Source organism: Copadichromis virginalis, linkage group LG2 (genome assembly GCF_057382275.1).
Source record: "Copadichromis virginalis isolate Kocher_CV1m ecotype Utaka linkage group LG2, C_Virginalis_male_GT1.1, whole genome shotgun sequence".
NCBI classification, from domain to species: domain Eukaryota; kingdom Metazoa; phylum Chordata; class Actinopteri; order Cichliformes; family Cichlidae; genus Copadichromis; species Copadichromis virginalis.
In genome coordinates this window covers 1995342-2021222 of record NC_140619.1, presented here as the reverse complement: position 1 = coordinate 2021222, position 25881 = coordinate 1995342, and the positions used below count along the sequence as shown (strand labels likewise).

Sequence of the window (25881 nt, the reverse complement as noted above, 5' to 3'; positions counted from 1 at the left end):
ATGTTACAGAAGCACAGAGACACAAGACCAGGCGGAAAAGAGACGATCGTTCGGTGAAAATGAGAATCTGCGAATGCAACATGTGGAACACGGAGAGTGGAATATGTAAACAAACCGGTTAATGTACCCCCCTCGGTGCACTCTGCATGCTAACTGTTAGCAGAGCTAGTGAAATCTCTGAAAACATCTGAGCACTTTTGCAAACATGTTCTATGTTGACAACCTGACCAGACATACGTCGCGACATTCGCGGCTAAAACACTGTTAAAAGTGTAGCTGGTGACAGAAAAACGGCCTGTGATTTGATCTGCATTCTGGGATAACTGGCTGCCCCAAGTCTACACAAGCAATCGATTATCTAGGATCGACCTGTTTTGACTTACTTTGCACGGCAACCAATCAAATGTTAGAGAAGCTGCATGGGCAGCGTTAACCCCGCCCCCTGAGTTTGATGGGTGAGGCTGACAGATAAAATTATTTCATGACGAGAGCCAGGCGTCAGGACTGCCAAAATGAAATAAATAAATATATCATTAAATAATTAATTAAATGTGTCAATAATTAATTAAATGTGTCAATAATTAATTAAAATGTGAAATACATAAATAATTAATTAAATGTGTCAATAATTAATTAATTAAATGTGTCAATAATTAATTAAAATGTGAAATACATAAATAATTATTTAAATGTGTCAATAATTAATTAATTACATGTGTCATAACTATTTATTTAATTAATTAATTCCAATTTTAATTAATTATTGCCACATTTAATTAATTATTTAATGGTGTATTTAATTAATTCATTATGGCAGTCCTGGCGTTCCATATGTATGAACTCTGGTTGTGTTTACTGACCTCGAACTGATTTTATGTGCACGGCGCTCGAAAATCTGTCAGATGTTTCAGTGCGACTTTGCTAAGCTACCAAGCCGCACCGCTTGATGGATTGTCGGAGCGTTACGGCTGTCGTAGGCGGAGCCTCGCGGAGTGAGCCATGTCTCCGTGACGACCAGGACACAGCAGTCACGGACGATTGGCTGTGCGGCGAGAAGTAGGTTCAGTTCGTCTATTTTGTTGACAACCGACCGTGCGTTGGTCAGAAAGATGCTCGGGAGCGGTGGTTTGAAAGGCTGCCTCTTTAGCCTGGCTAGCAGGCCCGGCAGGCATCCCCGCTTTTGTTTGCGTTCCTTCCGCCGCCTGCGTTTCTTGGCAGAGCCGATAACAATCCACGGAGCACCCGATGTTCTCGCTATCTCCGGGGGGATGTTGTGCACCCTCTGATAATCACTGGTAATGGGGATCTGGCTGTTATATCCGATCTTGCATAATTCCAGATGGTTGTAGGAAAATTTGGCTTCACAATAAGGAAAACAAAAGAAGAAGAAAAAGTGGAGAAACCAAAAAGAAAGGCACCTAAGTGGAGAGCATAGAGCCGCTGCGTCTGTGCGCGCCGCCATCTAGTATACTTCTTCTAGTACACAGCCTGGAGGTGTGTTTGGGGTCATTGTCCTGTTGAAAACTGGTCCTTAAATGCAATTGACACCCCTTTCTCAACGAGAAGTTTGGGCTCGGGTGAGCCTGAGTGCTGAAGATATCTACCTATTTGGAACCATGATAACAGGGTTCTGGCTGATCGGAGCTGGCTTGAGAAAGTGGAACTGGCTGTTCAAACCCCCACAAGGCTGCCCGCTGGGATTGGAACGATGGGAGAGGCGTGAGTTTCTCAAAATGGGCTCATTGAGTGCAGCATGGATAAGATCTTGGAGAGGCTACGGCTGCCGTGAATACTCAGAATAACATCTCTGAGCGCAAATTGGATGACATCTCGGGGAGGCCCACTGTCGTGAGTTCTCAGAATCGGCTCCTTGAGCACAAGAATGACAACATCACAGAACGCAAGTATGGCGAAGCTCGCGGCTCTCCAACGGGAGATTGAGAGACCAGTGTTGGACTGTAGAACTGCTTTGAAATTCATATGAGCTGTTCGCACTAAAGTAAAAAGCACCATCACTTCATGCGCATACCCCTTTGGTGCCAGCTGCAAGGCTGGAGCTGAACAACAACACCCTGATAACGACTGTGTTGAGTCTGTTCCCCCCATTCCATGCAAGGCCACCTGGGTTGGCTGTTAGACTGTTTACTTAGCCTGGCAGGGCAAAGGACACTGTCTCAGCTGAACTCTGGACACACACACATACATATACACTGATATGCACACACTCATCCCCCCTCCCTTTCCAAATGCCTTCGATGCTTATTCCCTTGACGGTGGATCAAGGACACCAGCGCACGCAGGCCCGGATGTGCTGTCTAATTCGGCTGTCTCTCACCCTTTACCCCCCTGTTGCTTGTCATGTGTTTCTTTGGTGTATTAAGAGGTTTTTCATGTGCAGAGGTGTTTTTTTCTGTTCTCAAACTGTTGGAGCTCAGTCTGGGGGGAGTTATTTTTTTCTCCTTATCTTTCCTCATGTGGTGCATTTTCCATTGTTATACCTCTCTGACCTGTCTTCCCCATGTGATGTTTGTGTAATGTATGTATGGTCGGAGGGTAAGATGGCGCCGCCATTGCGTGCAATAGGTCGGCAGCCTTATGAAATTTCCCCTTGTGGGACTAATAAAGGTATATCAAATCAAATCAAATCAAAAAATCAATGATGGTCCAACCAAATGCAAACCAGATGGGATGCATGTTGCTGCAGGATGCTGTGGTAGCCATGCTGGTGCAGTGTGCCTTCAGTTTTGAATAAATGTTCAACAGTGTCACCAGCAAAGCCCCCTCACATCACCTCCACTCTTCACGGTGGGAACCATGGTAAATGGTCTGTATTTATATAGCGCTTTACTAGTCCCTAAGGACCCCAAAGCGCTTTACATATCCAGTCATCCACACATTCACACACTGGTGATGGCAGCTACGTTGTAGCCACAGCCACCCTGGGGCGCACTGACAGAGGCGAGGCTGCCGGACACTGGCGCCACCGGGCCCTCTGACCACCACCAGTAGGCAACGGGTGAAGTCTCTTGCCCAAGGACACAACGACCGAGACTGTCCAAGCCGGGGCTCGAACCGGCAACCTTCCGATTACAAGGCGACCTCCCAACTCTTGAGCCACGACCGCCCCATGCATGTAGAGACCATCCCATCACCTTTTCTGCATGGCACACAGTGGAACCAGAGATCTCAAATTTGGACTCATCTGTCATGATCTGCAGGGCAGATTGTCGGGAGATGAAGGATGTGGACCCAAGCACGGACGGCAACGTAGCTGTGAGAAAGTTTATTAATAACGAAAGGCAAAATTCAAATCAAAGCATCGCAGGGAACTATGCTAACAAAAACCTAAACTGGGAACAGCTACAAAATAATAATGCAAGGAACAAAAACCTGAGACGTGGAACCTGGAGAGACACACGGCAGGAAGACACGCAGACGAACCAGCAACTAACAGAGGCGGAGACAAGGCTTAAATACACAGAAGGATAACGAGGGAACGAAACACAGAGGGAGAGCACAGCTGGGAGTAACTGGGCAAGACAAGGAAGTAAAACAGAATACACTAACATGAGACAAGACCTTCAATGTAAAACAGGAAATAAACTGACAGGACTCAGAGATGCAACACTGACAGAGAACAGAGGGAACACAGAGTCCAGGAACCAGAGTTACATGAGACATGACTGACTGGGGAACAAGACAATAAACACACGCGCACAACTAAACCTGAAAGCTAAATCACAATAATCCAAAGGGCACAACCAAGGACTCAGAACAAAAACCATAATATAACATATTACCAAAACACAAGAACTCAAAATGCTGGGTCACAATGACCCAGAACCGTGACATCATCAGACCAAAGCACAGATGGTCTAATGTCCACTCCTCGTGTTTCTTGACCCGGACAAATCTCTTCTGCTTGTTGCTTTTCCTTAGTCGTGGTTTCTCATGTTAGTGTTTTCACTATGCCTATTTCACATTTTCATTGCCTGATTGCAACATCTGTACTGTTAATTGTAGGATCTAAAGAGATAAGAGTTCAGCTTACTGGTGTGGCCCTCCCAGTTTCTCATGTGCCCACCCCTGCTCAGAAGCGCCCTAAGGGGGAGAAAAGTGATGAATCTAAGGTCCCATGACTGACAGGGACAGAAAGTATTAACATGTCACCATCAACGTTTGCTTCACAAGGTACTTATAAATGTGTTTGTTTCATGGCATTAGTGTTGTTTTGTTTTTGCCAACAAAGACTGGTTTGGTTTCTTTCAGGTGCACGTGCTCCAAGGTGATGCTGAGAGCTGATGTTTCACAAAAGAAAGACAGACAGATGGAAATGAAACTTATACCAAAGTCCACATGAGAGAAACTGCTTGACTTTTTTAATATTAGTTAGTTTACTTCAGTTCTAACAGAAAATAATGTGTTTCTGTTATTTTAGCCAACATGCACCTGCCTGCACCAATTACAAATGTGAAATGTAATACATATATGTATTACATCACTTATGTGCCAACGTGCTTCCATGGTATGATTCAATTCAATTCAATTTTATTTATATAGCGCCAAATCACAACAAAAGTCGCCTCAAGGCGCTTCATAGATACAGAGAAAAACCCAACAATCATATGATCCCCTATGAGCAGCACTTTGGTGACAGTGGGAAGGAAAAACTCCCTTTTAACAGGAAGAAACCTCCAGCAGAACCAGGCTCAGGGAGGGGCGGGGCCATCTGCTGTGATTGGTTGGGGTGAGAGAAGGAAGACAGGATAAAAGACATGCTGTGGAAGAGAGACAGAGATTAATAACAGATATGATTCAATGCAGAGAGGTCTGTTAATACATAGTGAGTGAAGAAGAAACACCCAGTGCATCATGGGAATCCCCGGCAGCCTACGTCTATTGCAGCATAACTAAGGGAGGATTCAGGGTCACCTGGTCCAGCCCTAACTATATGCTTTAGCAAAAAGGAAAGTTTGAAGCCTAATCTTGAAAGTAGAGATAGTGTCTGTCTCCTGAATCCAAACTGGAAGCTGGTTCCACAGAAGAGGGGCCTGAAAACTGAAGGCTCTGCCTCCCATTCTACTTTTAAATACTCTAGGAACAACAAGTAGGCCTGCAGAGCGAGAGCAAAGTGCTCTAATAGGGTGATATGGTACTACAAGGTCATTAAGATAAGATGGGGCCTGATTATTTAAGACCTATACTGATCTAATCTCTGGCTTAGGCAGCTGTCCCACTCCCATCCCCTCAGACCCACACTCCTGACACTGAACCAGCACCACTGATTTCTTAAGAAGTAAAATCTTTTGCCAAAAATGTGTCTAATTGCAGGAGGTTCCTTGGGAAATTGTCTTGGTCCTGCAGTCCTCTCTGGTGTCCTGTCACTGCTTGTTATTGTGTGTGTCTCTTTTCTCTGCACTCCTCCCTGCCTGGACAGTACTTCTCTCGGGTTCCTACGTACCTGCTGACAATCAACTCACCTGCTGCGCATCATCTTCATCTGATCGGTCACCACTTAAGGTGGCGGCTGAGTCGGATTCCTGCTGTTCACCTTGGACCCTTGTTGGGTGATGAGTGTGTTTGTGAGGAGCGTCAGCATGGAGTTTGATCTGGGACGTGCGAGTGACCGGCTCTGTGAACAGAAGAGTTTGCTTCCCTTTCCCTGGATCCCCTGGCGCCCCCTTCCTCTCACTACTGTATGTACAGAATCGGGGTTCTGTAAATAAACGCAGGTTGAGTTTGAGTCCTGCCATTTGCCTTGACAGATTTTTTTTTCATGTATTTTGTAATAATAATTCATTATAACTCACATAAACAGAGCATTTTTGGAAAGGTGTCTATTATATTTTGCACACTGCCTATGACAGATTGTTTTAGTTGGCTATACTTTGTTTGAAAAAATATTTAAGTCATATTTATCAATACTTAATGTTACAAATAAAAATGTTTAAGTTATAAAAATACTTTTTATAGATGACATTTCCAAAAAGTTAACGTATTTTTTTGTATTTGGTACCAATCAATGTAAAAAAAAAAAAAAATCTAATAATGTTATCATCATATACCCCTGCAAAAATATCTACTTACCTAAGTAGATATTGATCCATTTCTTTTAGGGCTGTCATGTTTGCGGTATCCACGTTTTTTCACGGCGCCCCTACCCCTCAATGCTGGCACCGAGCAAGTTACACGGGGAAGATGAACTGTCTCATCCCAGTCACAGGTACACTGAAACACCGTCCGCAGATTTGTTTTTACTGTAAGTTTCGCAGCGTCGTATGAGCACATGCGCCTCAGCTCGTGAGTCTCGTGCCAGCGTATGGCACCGTTGATCTGTTTCGTCGCGGATGTCCTGCTACAACAGCGAAGTTGTGGTTAAAAAACAAAACGTCAACAAACCAATGTGCAAATCCTTCCTCGCGTGCGTGTGTGCGTGTGCACGCGCGCGGAGGGGAGGGGGGGCTCCAGCCAGTCAGACGCCAGCGACTGGAGCTGGAGGAGCGCGAGGTTGTATTCGCGTGCAGTGAAGCAGGAGGACGCGGAGGACCAGAGCCGATGTGTGCGGTGACAACTGAGCGAGTCCAGGCAGTGAACTAGTTCTCAGTCTTTAACGCCGGGAGAGCAAATCACTGATCGACGCCACTGCCTACAGCGCACCGAGTTTCAACCTCAGCTCACCGGAGCTTTCCTTAAGAAGGGCCCAGAAGTTCGCCGAGGGATGGATCGATCCCGGGGGTATCACCGCAACTGCTGCTGACACTCCTTCAGGGAAGTTTGAGGTGTTTGGAAACTACCGTGTGACTCTGTCCGGTACCATGCTGACACTTACGCAGAATATGTAAAGTTATTCGTTAAATCCTGCAACTGTAACGAGAGTCTGCTCCCCCGGCTGCTTTGCAAAGTGTGAATAAGTGGTTTTATAGCGTGTGTGTGATTGTGCTCCTGAAGAGCTGCTACTTTCTTCATGCGCTGTTCTCATTTTTATGTCCAGCAGTTGCACTCCAGCGTATCTGTGCTCAGTGTGTGTATCAGTGTGGGTTATTCACGGTGCTGCTATGCAGACTGACTGGAGCCACGCTCAGACAGTTCCACTGTAACCCCAATTCTGAGGCCTGGACTGCATTCACAGAAAGAAACCTTTACAGCTCTGCACTTCTCCATCCAGAGGGACAACTTGTACTGAGCAGCAGATGTTACACAGCTTTATGTACTAACGTGGATTATTCAGAGACTGCTATGAAGACAGAGTGGAGCCACAGAAAACCTGCTTGTAAAACTGAAGTAATGCACACGATTGTGCAGTTGTCCGTGCAATGAAATAAGCTAACGGTGTATTCCTGAATGAAACACTGGGACCAAAAGTCTTTTTTGTGCAGTAGTGAAACACATTCTTCCAGGAGGTGAAGGCTCAGCTGATGCTCGCTCCTACACAGTGAAAGAACTGAAATGATTTACTGGACAACTTTTAAGATTTTGTAGTTCATGTACATTTCCAAATATCACCGTTTTTTGTGTTCAAATCCGATTTTACGTTACCTGTTTGTTACCCTAACTGTTGCAAAATGAAGAATCCCCTTCCTCTGAGTAATATGTGGAACAGACCTGATAACAAAGACCCACAGCAGGTCTCTGTGCCTAGCACTAACAAGAAGTTCAAGAGGAAGTCCCGCGAACCTAAAAGGTTTTTCAATGGCCCCGAGCCCGACAGGATGAACACCTACACAGTTGACGTGACTGATGCAGACTGGGTAGATGACGCCCATATGGAGTCGCATAATGTCCACAAGCTGGCTCCACTCAAGAGACACCTGATGATGTCACAAGAGCCGATGGCCAGTACCACGGGGATTCTGTCAGGATTAAAAGAAGACATGGCTGCAGCTCAGAGTGGTGGTGCCATAGATATGAGAATTGGCAGTAATGTGCCTGTTGATGCTTCCAAAGTTTCCCAGGTGCCCACCTCCTCATTCTCTAACCCAGAGATCTCCCACTGGCCCACCTCCATCTCCCAGCCTCTGTCCAGCAGACTAAAACTGGGCCTTCAGTCGATATTCCCTCCTTCAACATCAACCTGCAACTCAGCCAGTCACCAGGTGTTTTCCTTAGAGGCGCCTCCCGGCCAGTCTGCCGCCAGAGTCTCACAGTCCTCCGAGTGTCACGAACATATGGATCCACAGGTCCCTTCGCATAAGGTGAATATGTCCTTTCACATATAATCGTGTATAAAAGAATGTACACCCTCTTTAAATTCAAAGGTTTTAATTGCCAGTAAATAATAAACAGTCCTCTGGTCTTTAGCTGGTTTAAAACGATTTAAATGCAGCCACGGATAAACCAAAAGGGGTATTTTTCATCTGACCTCAAAATAAGCCAAAATACAGAAACAATGTGTGAACCACCAACTACAACCTTACCCAAGGACGTTTGGCATGTAGGCTGGGCTGAATCACCAAAGTGTTGATCAGTCGATGACCTGCTCTACCTCCTGAGCTACACTGAAGTGAAATGCTGTGGTGGGACCTTGGGAGAGCTGTGCATAATGTTTGCAACCCTCAGTGAACTGAAGCAAATGACCTCATTAATTGTCCAATCAACTGAAACTTGTTCAATGAAATGTGGCCAATCAAGTCATCGACTAACTTCTCCACATCATGTTCTTAGGGTTAAATTGTCAGACTTAAAAGCCATTTATGATTTCACAAAAATTCTCACCTTTTATAGATTAAGAGGACTCCTGGAAGAATTGAATATATATTTAATTGATTGATAAGTAATCAAATAAAAGGAAAAAACGTTTAAGATAGTCCACGATCCAAAGGTTGCTGCCAGAGTAAGTAGGAAATGCATCCTAGAGGGTAAGCTCAGTGATAGTGTGCTAACTCCAGGCCTAACCCCATGGCCCGTGTTTCACCAGGAGTCTCTGAGGAAGCGGATTGGGTTGAGTCCTGATGGATCTGGGCATCTTCCAGAAGTCAAAGCCATCCAGCAGACCAGGAGGCTGCTAGCAAACGCCAGGGAGAGGACCCGTGTCCATACCATCAGTGCTGCATTCGAGGCTCTGAGGAAACAGGTCAGACTCACACTTTATAATGTCCCTCTATGTACAAATATATGTTTTCTGATGGCTGGTTGACAGCCAGGTTCATCTTCTGAGAGACACACATCATCTCCCTAAAAAGAAACTCTGAAGGTGTCGCACCGACTCCTACGCTGACAGGATGAAAACCTGGGTAGATGAGTGACTGTCTGTCCACCATCCTAAAGTTTTCCTCAGCCTTTGTTTGTTTGCATTGTAGATTCTCACTGAAGGCATCAACACATGTGGAGTTATGCATTAAACCCAAAAGCTGTGAAATCTCTGCAAACATGTTTTAGATTTCAGATTCTTCCTCATATCCAGCCTTTGCTGTGATTCCTGCTCACTCTCTGCATCCTCTCCATGAGCTTCACGAGGTCGTCGCCTGGAATGGTTTCCAGCAGTCTGATGGGGTTCCCAGAGCTGCTGAGTCAGTTTCATCATAGCTCTTGATGTTGTTTCTCTTTACTTAGCTGATTGGTTCTTACCATAATATGAATTCTAACAGTTGTCAAACAGGCTGTCAGCTGTGCACCAACCTGACTGCTGCCAACACACCTGATGGTCCCAACTCCACAGGTGAACCCCGACAGGCTCACCTGTGAGGTGAATCCATGTCAGGTGGCTGTTTCATGAAGCTCACTGAGAGAAGACTAAGCACTGTGGACAAAGCGAAGCGCGGCTCAAATATAAGACATATTTAGACTTATTTCTTTAGTTACATGATTCCATATGTCCTGCTTCATATATTTGATGTCTTCAGTTTGTAAAGTAAAGCTTCTCCGTGTATATCTCTGAATCTATTTCACAATACGTTACAACACGTGATGGCAGTTGTTTCAGTGTAGCTGTGTAACGGCGTAAACACCTTAACTACACTACTTATCACTGTCCCTCTGGAGGCTCCACTCTCTGCATTGTGAGGTCATATGTGGAGATTGATATTACTCACTTCCATTAATGGTGAAAAGGTTTGGAAGTGTGAAACCATGGTTTCCTTAAACCTCAAAGACTTAATCAAAATGTGGTTTTGTCTTTGGTACCACGTGATGAGCTAATACGTGATGCACTAACAACAGTAATAGAGGATAAGTCCATATGTTTCTCTTTGAAAACAGCACAACACTTTAGACAAACGAGAAGAGGCTAAAGGAGAATCATTTCCTTCTCTTTTCCTTCCTCCAACCACGGACCGTGCTCTAGGTGCCGTGTTACTCGTACGGGCAGAAGCTCTCCAAGCTGGCGATCCTACGTATAGCCTGCAATTACATCCTGTCTCTGGCTCAGCTCGCGGAGCTGGACTACAGTTCAGATCACAGCAGCGTGAGCTTCTCTCAGTGTGTTGAACAGTGCACACGGACCCTGCAGGCCGAGGGAAGGAGCAAGAAGAGGAAGGTGAGGTGGAACTCCCATAAACATGCATTTACAGTTAACTTTTATCACACACGTTCTTGAATGATTGGGCCCCATCATATGTTAAAGATACCACAGTACCACGTTATCCCAGAACAGCACATTGCAGGCTAACTTTGCTTCCTGTAGTTTCCAAAAGTTCGTGAACGTTTTGGAACAACTGTCATAAACTCACATTTTACAACACAGAAAGCAGGTGAAACGTGAGAAAATGTGCCAGTTTAAGAAAAGTGTTTGATGGCAGCAACGCTTCTCAGAGAACGTTTGGAGATGTTGTTGAAGAGTGTTTGATTGCTGACAGGAGCAGGACGCGCACTCAAATGTTTTCTCTCAGCTTACTGTAGAGAAGCATCAAGAAAGATAAGCGAGACTAAAACTCAAAGCTGTGTAGAACAGTTTGCTGCTGAACAGCTTCACTCTGTTTGTTTTAGGCTACATGGGAGCACACGTTGGTCTAAAACCTGTATCTGCCCTCCAGCTTCGATGGTGCTTTTCCATCAAAGTGTCATAGATGAAGACTTTTAAACGAGGGCTGCAGAACAGTTTTAATGAGCTGTGGTCAAACGATGACAGCAGCCTTTCTGCATCATGTTCACATGTCGCTCGTTTGCATGAGCGCTTGCTGCGTGTTCACAGAGACGTCCATGACAGAACGATGTCTACACCTGAGGATCATCCAGGACTGACTCGCAGCCTTATGTAACTTACCTGTTGCCAGTTAATCTGGTTAGCTGCTAAATGTTCCTCCAGCTGTTTCTTGTGGCACCACTTACTTTGTTCCTCCCGTTGCAGCTTTTGCACTGGTTCTTAGCATCTTTCTGCTCTGCCTGAGCACTCACGTGACTTTGTATAATGTGCCTCATTCACCTGCTCAAGCTAGCACTTTTTCCTAAGTTTTTTCTGTCTAACATTTACCCACATTTGTACTCTGATAGATTAGGGTTAGTATTCTGCTCCAGGATATTTGGCATGCACACTGGAACAGCAAGCTTCCAATTAGATGACACAGTCTACCTCCTGAGCTTCTAAAACATGCTTCCATCAAAGTGAGCTCATTTTTTAGGAAATAGTAAAATGTCTCAATTTAAACAGTTTATTTAACAGTTTTCTGTAAAATATGGCGTCATGAGATTTGCAAACCATCGCATTCTGTTCTTATATATGTTTGAGACAGCATCCCAACATTTAGAGAATCAGGTTGGTAGAACTGTAGCTGTCAGGCTGCTGTGGACAGAGCCACCAGTGTGGACTCAGGAGACGACACCCACTCTGCTGACTGGCTAATGACTTTCCTTATTAAAGCCAATAGTTAGCAGTATAACTAATCATTCATGTGTTATGCTGCTGTAGGCTTAGGCTGCAGAGACTCCAACGATTCTTTTCACCTGTTTCTACTCCTCAGGTGTTTTTACATCAGCGCTCCATGTCACTCAGTTCTGTCTCCCAGTTTGTGTTTTGCATTCTCCATGGGGTCCAATATTTTTTACATTTCTTTATTCAGTTCTTCTTTCTTTGTGTTTTTTATACTTCAATTGCTTTTGTTTGGTTTGTGGTGGTCTGCGAGCAGACACAGTGTAAGAGGATTTTAGGGGATTTAACAAAAGTACTGCATGAACTGTTTAAGGCTGCCAGACAGAAGCAGCAGGCTACAGATGTTTGTTTCAATACAAACATATAAAATACACATAAGCTTTTTAAGTGATATTTTTAAGACATGACATGTATGATGCTGAGAAACTAAAAGGTAAATGGCCTGTATTTGTATAGCGCTTTACTAGTACCTAAGGACCCCAAAGTGCTTTACACCACATTCACACACTGGTGATGGCAGCTACATTGTAGCCACAGCCACCCTGGGGCGCACTGACAGAGGCGAGGCTGCCGGACACTGGCGCCACCGGGCCCTCTGACCACCACCAGTAGGCAACGGGTGAAGTATCTTGCCCAAGGACACAACGACCGAGACTGTCAGAGCCGGGGCTCGAACCGGCAACCTTCAGATTACAAGGTGAACTCCCAACTCTTGAGCCACTATTATCAGGAAGTCCTAAAAACTCCCTGAAACTTAAAGGTCTTAAATAATCAGGCCCCATCTTATCTTAATGACCTTGTAGTACCATATCACCCTATTAGAGCACTTGGCTCTCGCTCTGCAGGCCTACTTGTTGTTCCTAGAGTATTTAAAAGTAGAATGGGAGGCAGAGCCTTCAGTTTTCAGGCCCCTCTTCTGTGGAACCAGCTTCCAGTTTGGATTCAGGAGACAGACACTATCTCTACTTTCAAGATTAGGCTTCAAACTTTCCTTTTTGCTAAAGCATATAGTTAGGGCTGGACCAGGCTGCCGGGGCTTCCCAGAATGGGAACAAACACTCAGCGGATTTTCAGATCATCCACTGCGTGTTTGTTCCTCACCATGTGTATACACCACTCTTCACTTAATTATTGGTTATTATTAATCTCTGTCTCTCTTCCACAGCATGTCTTTATCCTGTCTTCCTTCTCTCACCCCAACCAATCACAGCAGATGGACCCGCCCCTCCCTGAGCCTGGTTCTGCTGGAGGTTTCTTCCTGTTAAAAGGGAGTTTTTCCTTCCCACTGTCGCCAAAGTGCTGCTCATAGGGGGTCATCTGATTGTTGGGGTTTCCTTTGTATTAGTGCATGGTCTACCTTACAGTGTAAAGCGCCTTGAGGTGACTGTTGATGTGTGTAAATACATTTGAATTGAATTTCTCAAATTGAAGATAAAAGTCTGAACTTCCATCACATCATTGTTTGATCCAGGTGTGACTGTGTTGGTGTACAGGGGACTTTAGTAGATGGTGTAAAATCTACATTACTGTGTATTCCTCCCCCTACTCCCAGCCGGTCGTGCCAGATGGCTCCGCCTCCATCAGCCTGTTTCTTCCTGTTAAAAGGGAGGAAACCGCTGCTCATAGGGGGTCATCTGAGTTTGGGCATTTTCTCTGTTTTCTGTTATTTATTATTGGGTTCCAGTATAAAGTGCCTCGAGGTCACTGTTGATGTGCTGTATAAATAAAACCAAATTGGACAAATGTATATAAAGTGAAGTAATCTTAGTCCTCATATAGTCCTGTGATTGGAGGAGTACAGTGGTTGTGACATTGAGTGCTCAGACATAATTAGCAAGAGAATAAAAAGTTTGAAACACAGAAATATTTTAGAAGTAACTTAAAGCTACTTTGGCTGCTTCCTTTTCACAAGGGTTTGATTTGTCAGTGTTTTCACACCCTTCCTGAAACAAATCCAGAGGGCTGCTGTGTATTTATACAGTCAGGCCATAAGTGTTTGGACTTGGTCATTTTGCTTCTGTAGACCAACACAACTAAGTTTAAATCGAACAATCAAAATGTGTAGAAAGTTCAGAATTTCACCTTTAATTCAAGACATTTAACAAAAGCATTGCATACTTTGTCTATTTTATATGCAGATATATTGAACCTTTGAACAGTATCAAAGAAAAAGTAGGACAAAGATGGCGTCCAACTATTGAGCAACTGAAATGTGCCCGTCAAATATCTGCTTTCAAACGTCCTCCTTAGTTCTCCAGAGCTCACAGAGCAGAGCTGATGCTGAAACGTGCTGAACGTATCAATTCAAAAACTTTAACCCTTTAAAATAAATGTGAACTTTGTATTTTGTATGAAAGGTGTTGCACTTTTTATTTACATGTTGCGTAGCGTTACACATTTTTGTTGAACCACAGAGTCGGTGGACTCTTACTTCTGCACTTCACACTAATCGAGTCACGTTGCTCTTTTAGATGTAAACGAGTTTAGAGCTTTTTCTGGCTAGCTTTTTTGTGCTTTGTGTGTGTGTGTGTGTGTGTGTGTGTGTGTGTGTGTGTGTGTGTGTGTGTACATGTGCGTGTTCTGTAAACCCCAGACACCAGATGTTTAGAGTGAAGGGGAAGTAAAGCTGGCGCCATAAAGGGCAGAGGGCAGTGAGAAGGCACGCGAACTGAAACCACACACACACACACACACACACACACACACACACACACACACACACACACACTTGGCACATTCCCCAGCAGTCTCTCTAACACATTCCCGTGCTCTGCCTCTCCGGGCCATCTGCTCCAACATACTTTGAAACAAGGAGGGGAAAAAACACAGTCATCATCAGCTTGTCAGACAGCAGCAGCTGGTGGAAAGACAGGGTAGGGGGTAGTGGTGTGTGTGTGTGTGTGTGTGTGTGTGTGCGCTTTTCTCAGAGCCTCTGAGTCTGTATACACGTTTAGCAGGAAAAAAAACTTTTTGTTTCATTGGCTCTGAGGTCACACATACTCAGGACAAAGAAGACTGAACAAAAACAGGTTTGAACTGCCGCTGTGCCGTTTCATATCTTAAAAATATAAAATAAAAAGCTTTGTTTGTATGCAACAAAGAGCCTGCAGTAGCAACCCTCCAATGGTAGGCCAGTTTGCGGGTCACTCATCATACAGGACAAACCTAATAAACTGGAAACCATCAAGCAACCGCTTCAATGGTGAAGCCTCTGTACCTGCACCATGCTGTATCTGTATCCATATATGAAAAGCAGAGAGCACAAAACATTACACATTCACTGAAGAGGCCACTTTGTACTACTGTGGGTGAGACTGGTTATACACACTAGGGCTGCCACGATTAGTCGACTAGTCACGATTACGTCGACTATCAAAATCGTCGACGACTGATTTAATAGTCGACGCGTCGTTTGAAGCTTTGTAAGATCCCAAAAGACGCAGGAATAAGTAGCAGGATTTAAGAGTGTAATAACGGACTGAAACAGAAGATGGCAGCACTGCATGTACAACGATGCCAGCTGCCGTTAAACCCCGAAGAAGCAGCTGTGTCCCAGAATTCATAGCTCAGTTTCCAACAATGGCGGCAGCTAGTTAGTTTTAATGTTACTCTTATTATTCTTTCTGGGTCACAAAATAAACGTTTAACATATTTTCAGGCGAGAATGTAGCTGTGTAAACCTCAAATATCTGCTCAGTTTATCAAGACACCACATATTTTCAAAAGCGCTCCAACGTTTTCGGAGACGTCTGTTACCCACTAGCTCGATAGCTAGCCGGGGGCTAGGCTAACTAGAGCCGTGAGAACACCGGACTCCCAGCAAATCTTTTTCAAACCCACCGCCGTCTTTCGCTACTCAGGTTAAACATGATATATAAGTCACTTAGATAACTTAAAATGTTATTGTTTGGCTTTTTTAGTATTTTATTTGTTCCTGAGTAAATCGGTTTGGCTGAGATTAAAGTTATAGTTTTTACACAGCTGAATAAACGTCAAGCAGACAGCTGATTATCAGAAGTGTGAGACGCTGGAGAATTTACTCCAGTGTCCTGTTATATTTTAGATAGCAAGGAGTTTATTAAACTTCACCGAAACAATCTGCAAATTTCATTAAAATTTAATAAACTCTCATCTTGTCTTTATTTTTAGTTAGCACCTTAAAAGCTTAAAGCTGTAAGCTAATGATAGTTATATAAGAGCAGATGCTGCTGGTGCAATAAGCTGTAGGTTTTACGTCCAATGGATCTGATTAGTCGACTAATCGCAAAAATAATCGGTGACTAGTCGACTATCAAAATAATCGTTTGTGGCAGCCCTAATACACACTACCATTAACCATCTCAGGTGTGTGTAATTTGGCTGCATCTTTGTTTCTGTTGCTGGGAGAATGTTTACAACAGCTTCATAAAATCACTATGAATAATTCTAATTACAAGGTTGTTATTTACTTTCTAACAAATAGTTTTGAGGAGACAGAAGTAAAATTAACAATATTTTCTCACTATATCAGTATTTCTAAATATCGATAAGGTTTCATGTAGATCACATGATGTTTGTTACCTAATGCTGATTTCCTGTTGTTACTTGGTGGCACTATGAGGGCGGCCTAATATTTGCCAGACTCTCAGTAAGCATCAGATTTTATAGTGGTTGCTATGCATGCGTTTTTGTTATAGCTGCATATCAGCCAGCACAGTGGACGCCAGTCCTTCATCTCTGCTTACTATTGGCCACTCATGGGTAGTTTGTTTTACTCAAAACCAAGATGGTGGACAGAAAGTCATAAATGCTGAAGGTCTGTGGAATATCTCGTAAATCCTCCTAAAGCTAGGAGCAAAAGTCTGTGTCCGTGTTGAAGCTAGCTTCTATAATACACAACAAAACACAGTGTTTATATGTTTGTGTGTTTCACATCACTCGGAAAAAGTTCTGTATAGTGGATGTTTATCACCTACTGTTGATGGCATGTTGCCACTGGGTGGTACTATTAATGTGACATAATACTGGCGCGTGGATGTACACTGTCCAGTCTTGATGAAAGTGTAAACATGACGACATCAGAGATGTGAGGGCATGAAACCTGTAACAGGGATAGATGCATCAAAACATGTCAAAGTATTGGCTAATTAAAATATTAACGAAACATCCAGGACTCCTGCAAGTTTCCATATTTAATCATATTTACAAAAATATAACCAGGGACCTTTAATGGCACCCTGGTCACTTTTCATGGAAACGTCACGACAGCGAGGTCACCGGGTCAGACTTTGGAGGTCTGCAAGTGGGTTCAAGTAAAGTTATTAAAAACCAGCAGTAAAGAAATCAAACCATTGGAGAGCATTAAAACCATGAGGCATTTATGACAGCAGGCACAGAATATACATTATATAAGAGGTCACAAAGTAACAATGAGGCGGTGAAGTTGTCATTTCTAAATGGGATGCAAGGGTTATTTGTTACATCTCGAGCATCACCAGGCTGTGCAAATAAATGTGCATATTCCTGGTAAATTCCTGTATAACAGGAAAATAGTGTTTTGTATTCATATCGCCACTGTTAAGTGTTTATGTGTTTGGAAAACCTCAAAACAAATTACTGAATCGTCACAGCTGTCTTTGGTCTGAATCCCACTTACACAAATTAAGGTGGGATTTCCTCGAGGTCCCAACATCCCTCATCAACGTTCAAACAGCGCTATGCAGCAAATAAGTGAGGTACGAGTACAAGTTGGTATGTTGGTTGGCTGTAGCTCAGGTGGTAGAGCAGGTCAGCTACTGACTGGAAGGTTATGGGTTTGATCCAGGCTCCCGTCCATCCATCTTCTTCCGCTTATCCGGGGCTGGGTCGTGGGGGCAGCAGCCCAAGCAGAGAAGCCCAGACTTCCCTCTCCCCAGCCACCTCCTCCAGCTTATCCGGGGAACACCAAGGCGTTCCCAGGCCAGCCGAGAAATATGGGCCCTGGGGCCTCCTCCTGGTGGGACATGCCTGGAACACCTCACCCAGGAGGCGCCCAGGAGGCATCCTTGTCAGATCCCTGAACCACCTCAACTGGTTTGGGCTCCCACTAATCTGCATGCCAAATATGCTTGGGGAAGATACTACCCCCCAGTTGCTCTCTGATGCATCCATCGTGAATGTTAGCTAAACAGCACTGAAAGAAGAAAGTGCTGGTGTGACTGGGTGAATGTGGCGTGTTGCATAGAGCGCGTTGAGTCCTCCAGGAGAGCAGAAAAGTGCAGAGCCATCAGTCCAGTTACCATGTAAATACTAATACATTTAGATTATTCTGTGACAGTTTAGTTAAGCAATGATTCTCTGCAACTTTTCACTCTGAGTATCAGAAGAAGGTCATTTTGTTGCTACATGAAAAATAATAACACTGCCCAGCTGATGGCAGATGGCCCCGCCCCTCGCTGAGCCTGGTTCTGCCGGAGGTTTCTTCCATAGGGGGTCGTATGATTGTTGAGTTTTCCTCTGCATGTGTTATTGTAGGGTCTACCTTACAGTACAGAGGTGACTGTTGTTATGAGTTGGCGCTGTATAAATAATATCGGATTGAAGATCATCTTCTCGTCTTATCTTCCATTCACAATCACTTTTTGTCCTGCATAGGTTTAGATCTAAATGAACGCTTTCCTCATCACATGCTTCCTCATGCAGCACACACAATAAACGCATTCCTTTATTAACTGAAATGATTTTATTTTGGCAGGTTGGAAGAATGCCCGAGGATGTTTGATGTTTTGAGACTACTGCTACCAGAATCACCTCTTCCCACTGCACGATCACACAGCCAGCCTCAGGCCACACTCTACTGTTGCACTGTGTAGAACGAAAAAAGCATGAAACAGTAGCATTTACTGTAAAAACAAAGAGGCTCATGTCATTCAGATTCAATTTAGATTTCCTGAGAAATAGCTGATAATGTTTCCTGGTGGACAGAAGGATGATCAGGATGACACCTAAGAATTAATAATAGATAGTAGTGTTTACAAGTATGTGAACAATGATCATCCTAACTTTGCTTAATTTACCCGACATGGCAGTTACCTAAATATTTAACCAATAATATGACAATGTTTACATAAATCTAGGTTTCTTTGCTACTCTCTGTTCTGTATATCAATTTAAGCAACATTACTAAACATCTTGATTTCTTGTATGGATTCAACATTAAATGTAAACGATGCTAAAACTAAGGTACAAATCCTAAGGTGAGAGAAAGTATGAATGAAAGGCCATACAGATTTGGAATTAAAATAAATACCTTCAATAAATAAATGATATATTCCAACCCCACTGAAGTGTTCTTACATTCATTTTTCTGTCCCATATTTACGGAGCCCTGCAGGGGACATGGGAGAAAAAAAATTAAGACGGACTTTTGCGAGATCTCGCAAAACTAACTCGGGATCTCGCAAAAGTTTCATACATCTCCGAAAACGTCGGAGCACTTTTGCATATGTGATGTCTTGTAAACCGAGCAGATATCTGACGTTTACACAACTACATTCACGCCTCAAAATATCTTAAAAGTGTATTTTGTGACGCAGAAAGAGTAATATTACAACTAAGTAGCTGCCGCCATTGTTGGAATTCAACTTTTGCGAGATCTCGCAAAAGTCCGTCTTAATTTTTTTCCTCCCATGTCCCCTGCGGGGCTCCGTACATATTCTGTCACAGCTCCTCCTCTTTGGTTTTTATCTGTAGTTTTCATGGACTCTGTGATTTTTCACTTTCAGTCTGTCAGGAACAGCTGTGCAACATAAATAGTTCTGAATAAAAAAAAATCAGATAAATGAAGACGTCTTAAATAAAATAAAATCTTTGTCCATGTGCAAATGTGGATGGTAGCGCGTCTATAGTCAGAAGCTCCGCAGCCCATCAGGGTCCACACACAGAGGTCGCTGTCAAAAGCTTGAATTGTACCTTTCTACAAATCTGGGCCGGGGCAATGGTGAGTTCCCAGTCAGAAATCTTGACGTATGGGCTCAAATTGTGGTCATAAATATTTTGTACTTGTAAATTAGGATTTGTGTGTGTAAACAAGATTTGTGTGTGGACTTAGCCAAAAAATACGTGTGAAACTCTGCACTCAAGTTTCAAGTTACAAGTACGAATTTTGACCCAGTTTTTCTTCCTTTCATCTGATTGGCCAATGTCATGTCAATCACAAATGTAACTATCCAATCAGAGAACAGGTGGGTTTGGCTATTGGGGGGGTGCTTTATGGAGTCCACACACAAATCTATTTTACACATATGAATCCTAATTTACAAGTACAAAATATTTATGACCACAATCTGAGCCCACGCTGATGGGATCAATCAAGTATCCTTCTATAGATCTACGAATGACTTAAAATTAGAGTAAGAACCGCAAACTCATTATGAAAGTGTCACAGATGAAGAGAATCCACAGACGTCTGTACCACTAAACACTAAAGAAGCTGCCCCCTGCTAGGAAACGATGCTAATGTGAAACAGCAGGACAAACGTACAGAAAACATTTATTAATGGTGTCGTTTATCTGTTGTATTATTTTTCTCAAATACATTTGAAAAACAAACAAAGTCAGGTGACTGGATGTGTGAGCCGTTTCCAGGCATCGTTTAATCCACCGCAGGCAGCAGCTTTCATCCATGTCTGCGAGGTTTCCTTCCTTTGGTATTCATACAAACATTTAAAATATAAACCAAGTTGAGTTAAACTTTATTAAACTGTAGATTCATACATTTGCTCCACATCACAGTAATCAGAATTTTGCCCTTACATGATAAATGTTCCATCTAAAACTTTTCATGTTTACTTATTTCATATTTGTTGCTACGCTGCATAAGAAAAGATGCAGAAAGGGCCCTTCATGAGAAGATTTGGTGCTGTAACAATATACAAATATGAAATAAATGATTCCTCATAGAATTGTTTTTATTTCGTTTCCATAAAAGCAGAAATAGAACACGACCACATCCAGTCCAGGTGCCGCTCTGGTTGGAGGATGTTGAGCAGAAACCCTTGGTCAACATTGGAAACATTAAAAGTCAGTGTGGGGGGAGACGTGTGCCCGTCATTGGACTGCGCACACATCCAGAATACAGAACTTGGCTCTACAAGTAGGGCAGGGAACCCTGCTGGACAACCACGTCTCCGGTGTCTGCTCGTCTAGACGGCTGGCGAACCATCGACCCAGACACAACAGACACCACATGGGTCTGCAGTGACACTGCTGGCAGTCTGAATCGTCATCATCGGTCTCTGTAGCAGACAGGAATCACACAGGCGTAGTTACACGAGCACATATGAACCCACCCAAAAAACAATCAGCGTAGTTTTACCTGCTTCGTGGCAAAGCGTGACCAGTTTGGCGTTTGCTGGAACCTGCATGCAGCCGATACAGGGCTCTAACTCCTGTGTACGCACACAGCACATGCTGACTGACTGACTCATCTCAGCACTGGACACAATTTGATGAATGCAGCAGTGTGTACCTGTCCGTGGGGGAGGGCGTACGGCTGATTGAGGTCCACCTGAGCCTTGAACGTTTCCAAAAAGAGTTCACCGAGCGTTCGATGGATCACCACATTAGGAGAGTTTCTGATGGGAGCCCGGAGCTTCTCCCGGAGCTCTGCGTACTCCGCAGAGTTGAGCCTGGAACGAGTTGGAAAGACGATTTGATTTCTCTTTGTTTTGACACGAGACGTGCCGTTTTGTCGAGACAACACATACTTGATATTGAATGGTGTGACAGCAGGGTTAATGCTGTCAACTCTCAGGGTCAGGATCTCTGTGGGCGAGGCTGAATCCGGACTCAGGTGGTGCTGTGTGGACTCTGTCACTGTGACGTGGCAATCGCTCTGCAGGGCCATGTAAATGTGATACGTGGTCACCTAGAAGCAGACAAAGAGGGTCAGATGTGCCTGAGAAGACAAAGTCTAGCTGCAGCTCATGCACACAAGTCAGCAGTTGGATTCTTGTTGAAATGCAGCAAAGTTACCAAGTCCCTGTTCTATAAATAACCAACATTAAAAAAACGAAACATATTAAGATGCAGGATAACAGAAAACCAGTGAAGATGCTCTAAAAATATTTATGTACCAAAATTATTACATGAAAAGCTCAGAATGGATTTGTCTAGTTGGTCAGTTAATCATCACAATGATTAGAGCCCACAGGAAGCCCACGGCCGTCGCTCTGTGTCCTTGTAGCTCAGGTCTGCGTTTGTTTGTTCGCCGTGCACAGAATCACTTTTCCATGGTCAGACCGCAAGTGTGACAGCGTTACCACGACAACCTTACTGCGACAACGTTACCGCGACAGCGTTACTACGACAACGTTACCACGACAGCGTTACCGCGACAACGTTACCGCGACAACGTTACCGCGACAACGTTACCGCGACAACGTTACTACGACAACGTTACCGCGACAACGTTACTGCGACAACGTTACTACGACAGCGTTACCGCGACAACGTTACCGCGACAGCGTTACCGCGACAACGTTACCGCGACAACGTTACTGCGACAACGTTACCGCGACAGCGTTACCGCGACAACGTTACTGCGACAACGTTACCGCGACAGCGTTACTGCGACAACATTACTGCGACAACATTACTGCGACAACATTACCGCGACAGCGTTACCGCGACAACGTTACCACGACAACGTTACCGCGACAACGTTACCGCGACAGCGTTACTGCGACAGCATTACTGCGACAGCGTTACCGCGACAACGTTACCGCGACAGCGTTACCGCGACAGCGTTGCTACAACAACATTACTGCGACAGCGTTACCCCGACAACGTTACCGTGACAGCATTACCGCAACAACGTGCAACCAATCTGCAATTTTCCCGTCTCTGAAATGGTTGCCTTGGAGACGAAGAGTGCAGGGAAACAATGGCAATAATAAATATCATCAGTTTTCAACTGAACGGGGTCAAGGTTCCTTCTAGTACGTCTGTGATAACGGTTCCTAACTGTGACGGATCTCACATCAGCTGCGAGCCCTTTAACCACAGACTTTATAAAAGCAGAAACAAACGGACGCTTTGTTTCATTTATGATCAACAGTCTATCAGAAACAGTCATTTACACGTTTCTCTCTGACGATAGCGAGAAGAGGCTGAAAAAAAAGATGTTTATGATGTAAGGGTCATTTTTCTGATAGGACTTTCTGTGGACTGTTGTCCTGACAACTGAGACTCGTAGGAAAGCACAGGATCAGGATTTCTCAGAGTTTCTCTGCAGTGCGTGAAACTAGAGTTGTGCAGTTATAATGCCAAAGAAAAGCTATACGCATATTTATTAACACTCACCTTTAACACCCAGGTGTCAGTGACGATGACTCGAGCTCCCGGTGCTCCTGTAGCAAACTTATCTATGTGTCTGAACTCAGTGTTGATGCTGACTGCCACAGAGCCCCAGCTGGAGAAAGGGGGCTGCACATGGGCCTGCAGCACCTTACTGATTGGATGATTGTGCCAGCGACGCCGGGACCAGTAGAAGACAATTATCCAGCTGACCGACTGGAGGCAGAGAGACAGAAGGAGAAACGCTCTCCAGCTGTCACCAACCTGGAGAAACAACAACACAAGAGATCACTGCTTCAGGTTCATGATCAAGAGAGTTTGAACCACTAAACCTAAACAAAAGACGACAACAACAAAATGACTCCAACATGTTTGCTTATTGGCTCCTGTGTTCTGGTTATTCCTACAGATTACATTATGGAAAACTGTCTTCTTTTTTCAATTCATCAAATGTGCTACTCTGCAAACAAAGCCATTTCCTGCATAAATTCAAACTTTTCTACCCCACAGAGTCATGAAACCCTCGTGGAAATGTGATGCCTCATAAGGTTTTCTTCCCAGCTACAGCAGCTGGACCCAGAGACGGGGAAGCTGCACCAGGAACGAGTCGGCTAAAAGGCTGTAGGCATAAGCAGTCCTTTAACAGTGTGCACGTGTGGGCCCTGCATGCCACAGCCCACAGCTTACTCTGATCAACAAGGCAGAAATCAAACACACAATCAGTGGAAAATGCACCGTTTGTCACGCACAGTTACATCACTTTCACCCAAGCGCTGTAGCAGAGCGTGGGCACGTGTTGCAGTAAAAGAGATGGACGATGATGAGAACAGAGCAGCTCGTAACCACGAGAGGAGCCGTTTCTTCTGTTTGTTAGAGTTTTGGTTTAAATAAATAACAGATGCTGTGCCGCCATCTGCTGGTCAGCCTGCTTCTCTGTCAGACTTTCACCAGCATCATTACCAGTGAGCTAACACGGATAAAGAAGAATGTGTACTGCGAATGCTAACGATCCATTCTCTGACTTTGCTTAAAAACAGTGGTGAGCATTAGATCGAACCTGAAAGGATAAAAGTTAATGACCGACTCCAAAGCCCTGTGTCGTGGGTTTTTACTTAACTGATTTTGTTTTTTTGATAATGTTTTATATGAGCCAGTGTAAACTCATAGCACGGCTCACTCTCCAAATGCACCGCCTGTTCTCCAGGATCTACATCAGCATAAATGTGTTTCCTTAAGTACACAACAGAGGGCGTGGCCCCGTGCAGGCTGCAGGCAGAGAGCATCAGCCAACCCACCTGGTAAATGTTAACCAGGTTTTTTTCTGGAGCAGCGACACACATTCCCATGTAGTAACCTGCAGAGAGAAGACACAATATAGCATCAGACAAACACGAACCTGCTCCATGTTTATCAGGTACACAAACATCACAGGCCCCTCCACGGAGCAACAAACCAAGACCAGGTCAGACGACACCGTGACTGTCCTCTGCTCGGGGCTCTCGTATATAAAACCCGTGTCTACGGACAAGCACTGATTTAAAAGCTCAAAATCAAAGTGTTATCGCTCCCACGGGCGTGTCCTCCATCATTACTGACCTGTGCGTGGATTTAAAGTACAAATTATTCACTTATTTAAACTGTTCTAATCTTTTCTTAATGCCTCATTTTTTTACCCATGGTTCCAAAATGTTATAATGGTGACACTGGTTCTAACACCCACTGTGTGCGTGACGTGATTGCGGGGAACAGAGTGCTCTTCTACCTGTGTGACAGTGACGAGTTTACCTAAAGGCAGCGCGGAGTGGACCACGATGGTGATGCTGGTCCTTCTGATGTGATACTGGATGAAGCCCACGTCCTCGCTGCCCAGCCACGACGAGAACAGGTTCTGGATGGTGAGGCCGGCCGAGCGGAACTCATTGGGCGTGAACACGAAACAGAAGGAGAGGACCACGTAAGCCAGAGTAAACGACAGCTCCGGGCTCTCCATACTACTGCCAAGGTCCGAGTATATTTACCTCACTTCCGCATACGTTTTCTTCTTCGTCGTCTTTTCTTTTCTTCGACGCTTTTTCAAAATGCCGTTTTCAAACACCGGGTTGAGCCATTACCGCCCCCTACCGGCTTAAAGAAGACGAACCGAAAGTCTGGTCTGCCTATCACACATATGCTCTTCACTTCAGCTTCAGCTCATCTGTAAAGGGAAAATCTTCTAGAAGTGCGTTTGTGAGGCCACAGTCTCGGGTCTAATTCTAGGTTAGAGTCAGCGCAGGCCGGGAGAAAGATCTTCCGCACCAAACTTGCTGGGTCAGGGTTACTCTTGACTGGTACCAGGGTGGCTGGTCCGTCCCCGCTGGTCCTCTCACCTTTGGCCGTGGTAAAAGTTTATTTATATATCGCACATTTCACTGACAGATGTCACAAAGTGCTTCACAAAAGAGATAACAAAAAACAATATACAATACTTCGGTCCTCCCTCCTCCTCCTGGGATAGGCGCACAGATGTCTCCTAGATGTGTGGCCTCAGGTATTTGGTACTCTTGGGGGCTGCCACATATCATGTAATATATGTAACTACCAGTGTTGGGTAAGTTACTTTAAATTAGTAACTTAGTTACATTACTAGTTACTTCTATCAAAAGTAACTCAGTTACTTCAAGTTACTCGTTACTTTCAAAGTAACTAGTTACTAGGGAAAGTAACTTTGGTTTTACTCAGACTTCTCTTGTTAATGTGTTGCTTCTGTAACTGGATACCCAGCCAGA

General features: G+C 44.3%; 2 protein-coding genes and 1 long non-coding RNA gene across 5 annotated transcripts; 2 read left to right on the top strand and 1 right to left on the bottom strand.

Annotated features, from left to right (window-relative positions):
* Window positions 1–945: 945 nt before the first annotated feature.
* Window positions 946–5762, top strand: LOC146716711 (uncharacterized). 2 transcript variants are annotated; one of them, XR_014922153.1, is made up of 3 exons: window positions 946–1056; window positions 4024–4191; window positions 4270–5762. It is a non-coding gene; the product is annotated as an uncharacterized LOC146716711 (long non-coding RNA). The 2 variants fall into 2 exon arrangements; XR_014922158.1 differs by having other exon boundaries at window positions 946–1295.
* A 676-nt stretch (window positions 5763–6438) lies between these two features.
* Window positions 6439–19099, top strand: atoh8 (atonal bHLH transcription factor 8). The gene is made up of 4 exons (XM_085467491.1): window positions 6439–8192; window positions 8915–9070; window positions 10280–10471; window positions 18513–19099. The coding sequence occupies exons 1-4, from the start codon at window positions 7563–7565 to the stop codon at window positions 18537–18539; spliced, it is 1005 nt and encodes a 334-aa protein (XP_085323617.1). The 5' UTR covers window positions 6439–7562; the 3' UTR covers window positions 18540–19099.
* Window positions 19100–20293: 1194 nt separating this feature from the next.
* On the bottom strand, window positions 20294–25181 carry tmem129 (transmembrane protein 129, E3 ubiquitin protein ligase). Of its 2 annotated transcripts, XM_085467471.1 has the most exons (7): window positions 24902–25179; window positions 24412–24470; window positions 23123–23380; window positions 21526–21686; window positions 21288–21447; window positions 21135–21207; window positions 20294–21054 (listed from the first exon to the last, which is right to left on the bottom strand). In XM_085467471.1, the coding sequence occupies exons 1-7, from the start codon at window positions 25104–25106 to the stop codon at window positions 20867–20869; spliced, it is 1104 nt and encodes a 367-aa protein (XP_085323597.1). In that variant the 5' UTR covers window positions 25107–25179; the 3' UTR covers window positions 20294–20866. The 2 variants fall into 2 exon arrangements, with proteins under 2 accessions (XP_085323597.1, XP_085323605.1); XM_085467479.1 differs by lacking the exon at window positions 21135–21207 and having other exon boundaries at window positions 20885–21054; window positions 24902–25181.
* Window positions 25182–25881: the final 700 nt, after the last annotated feature.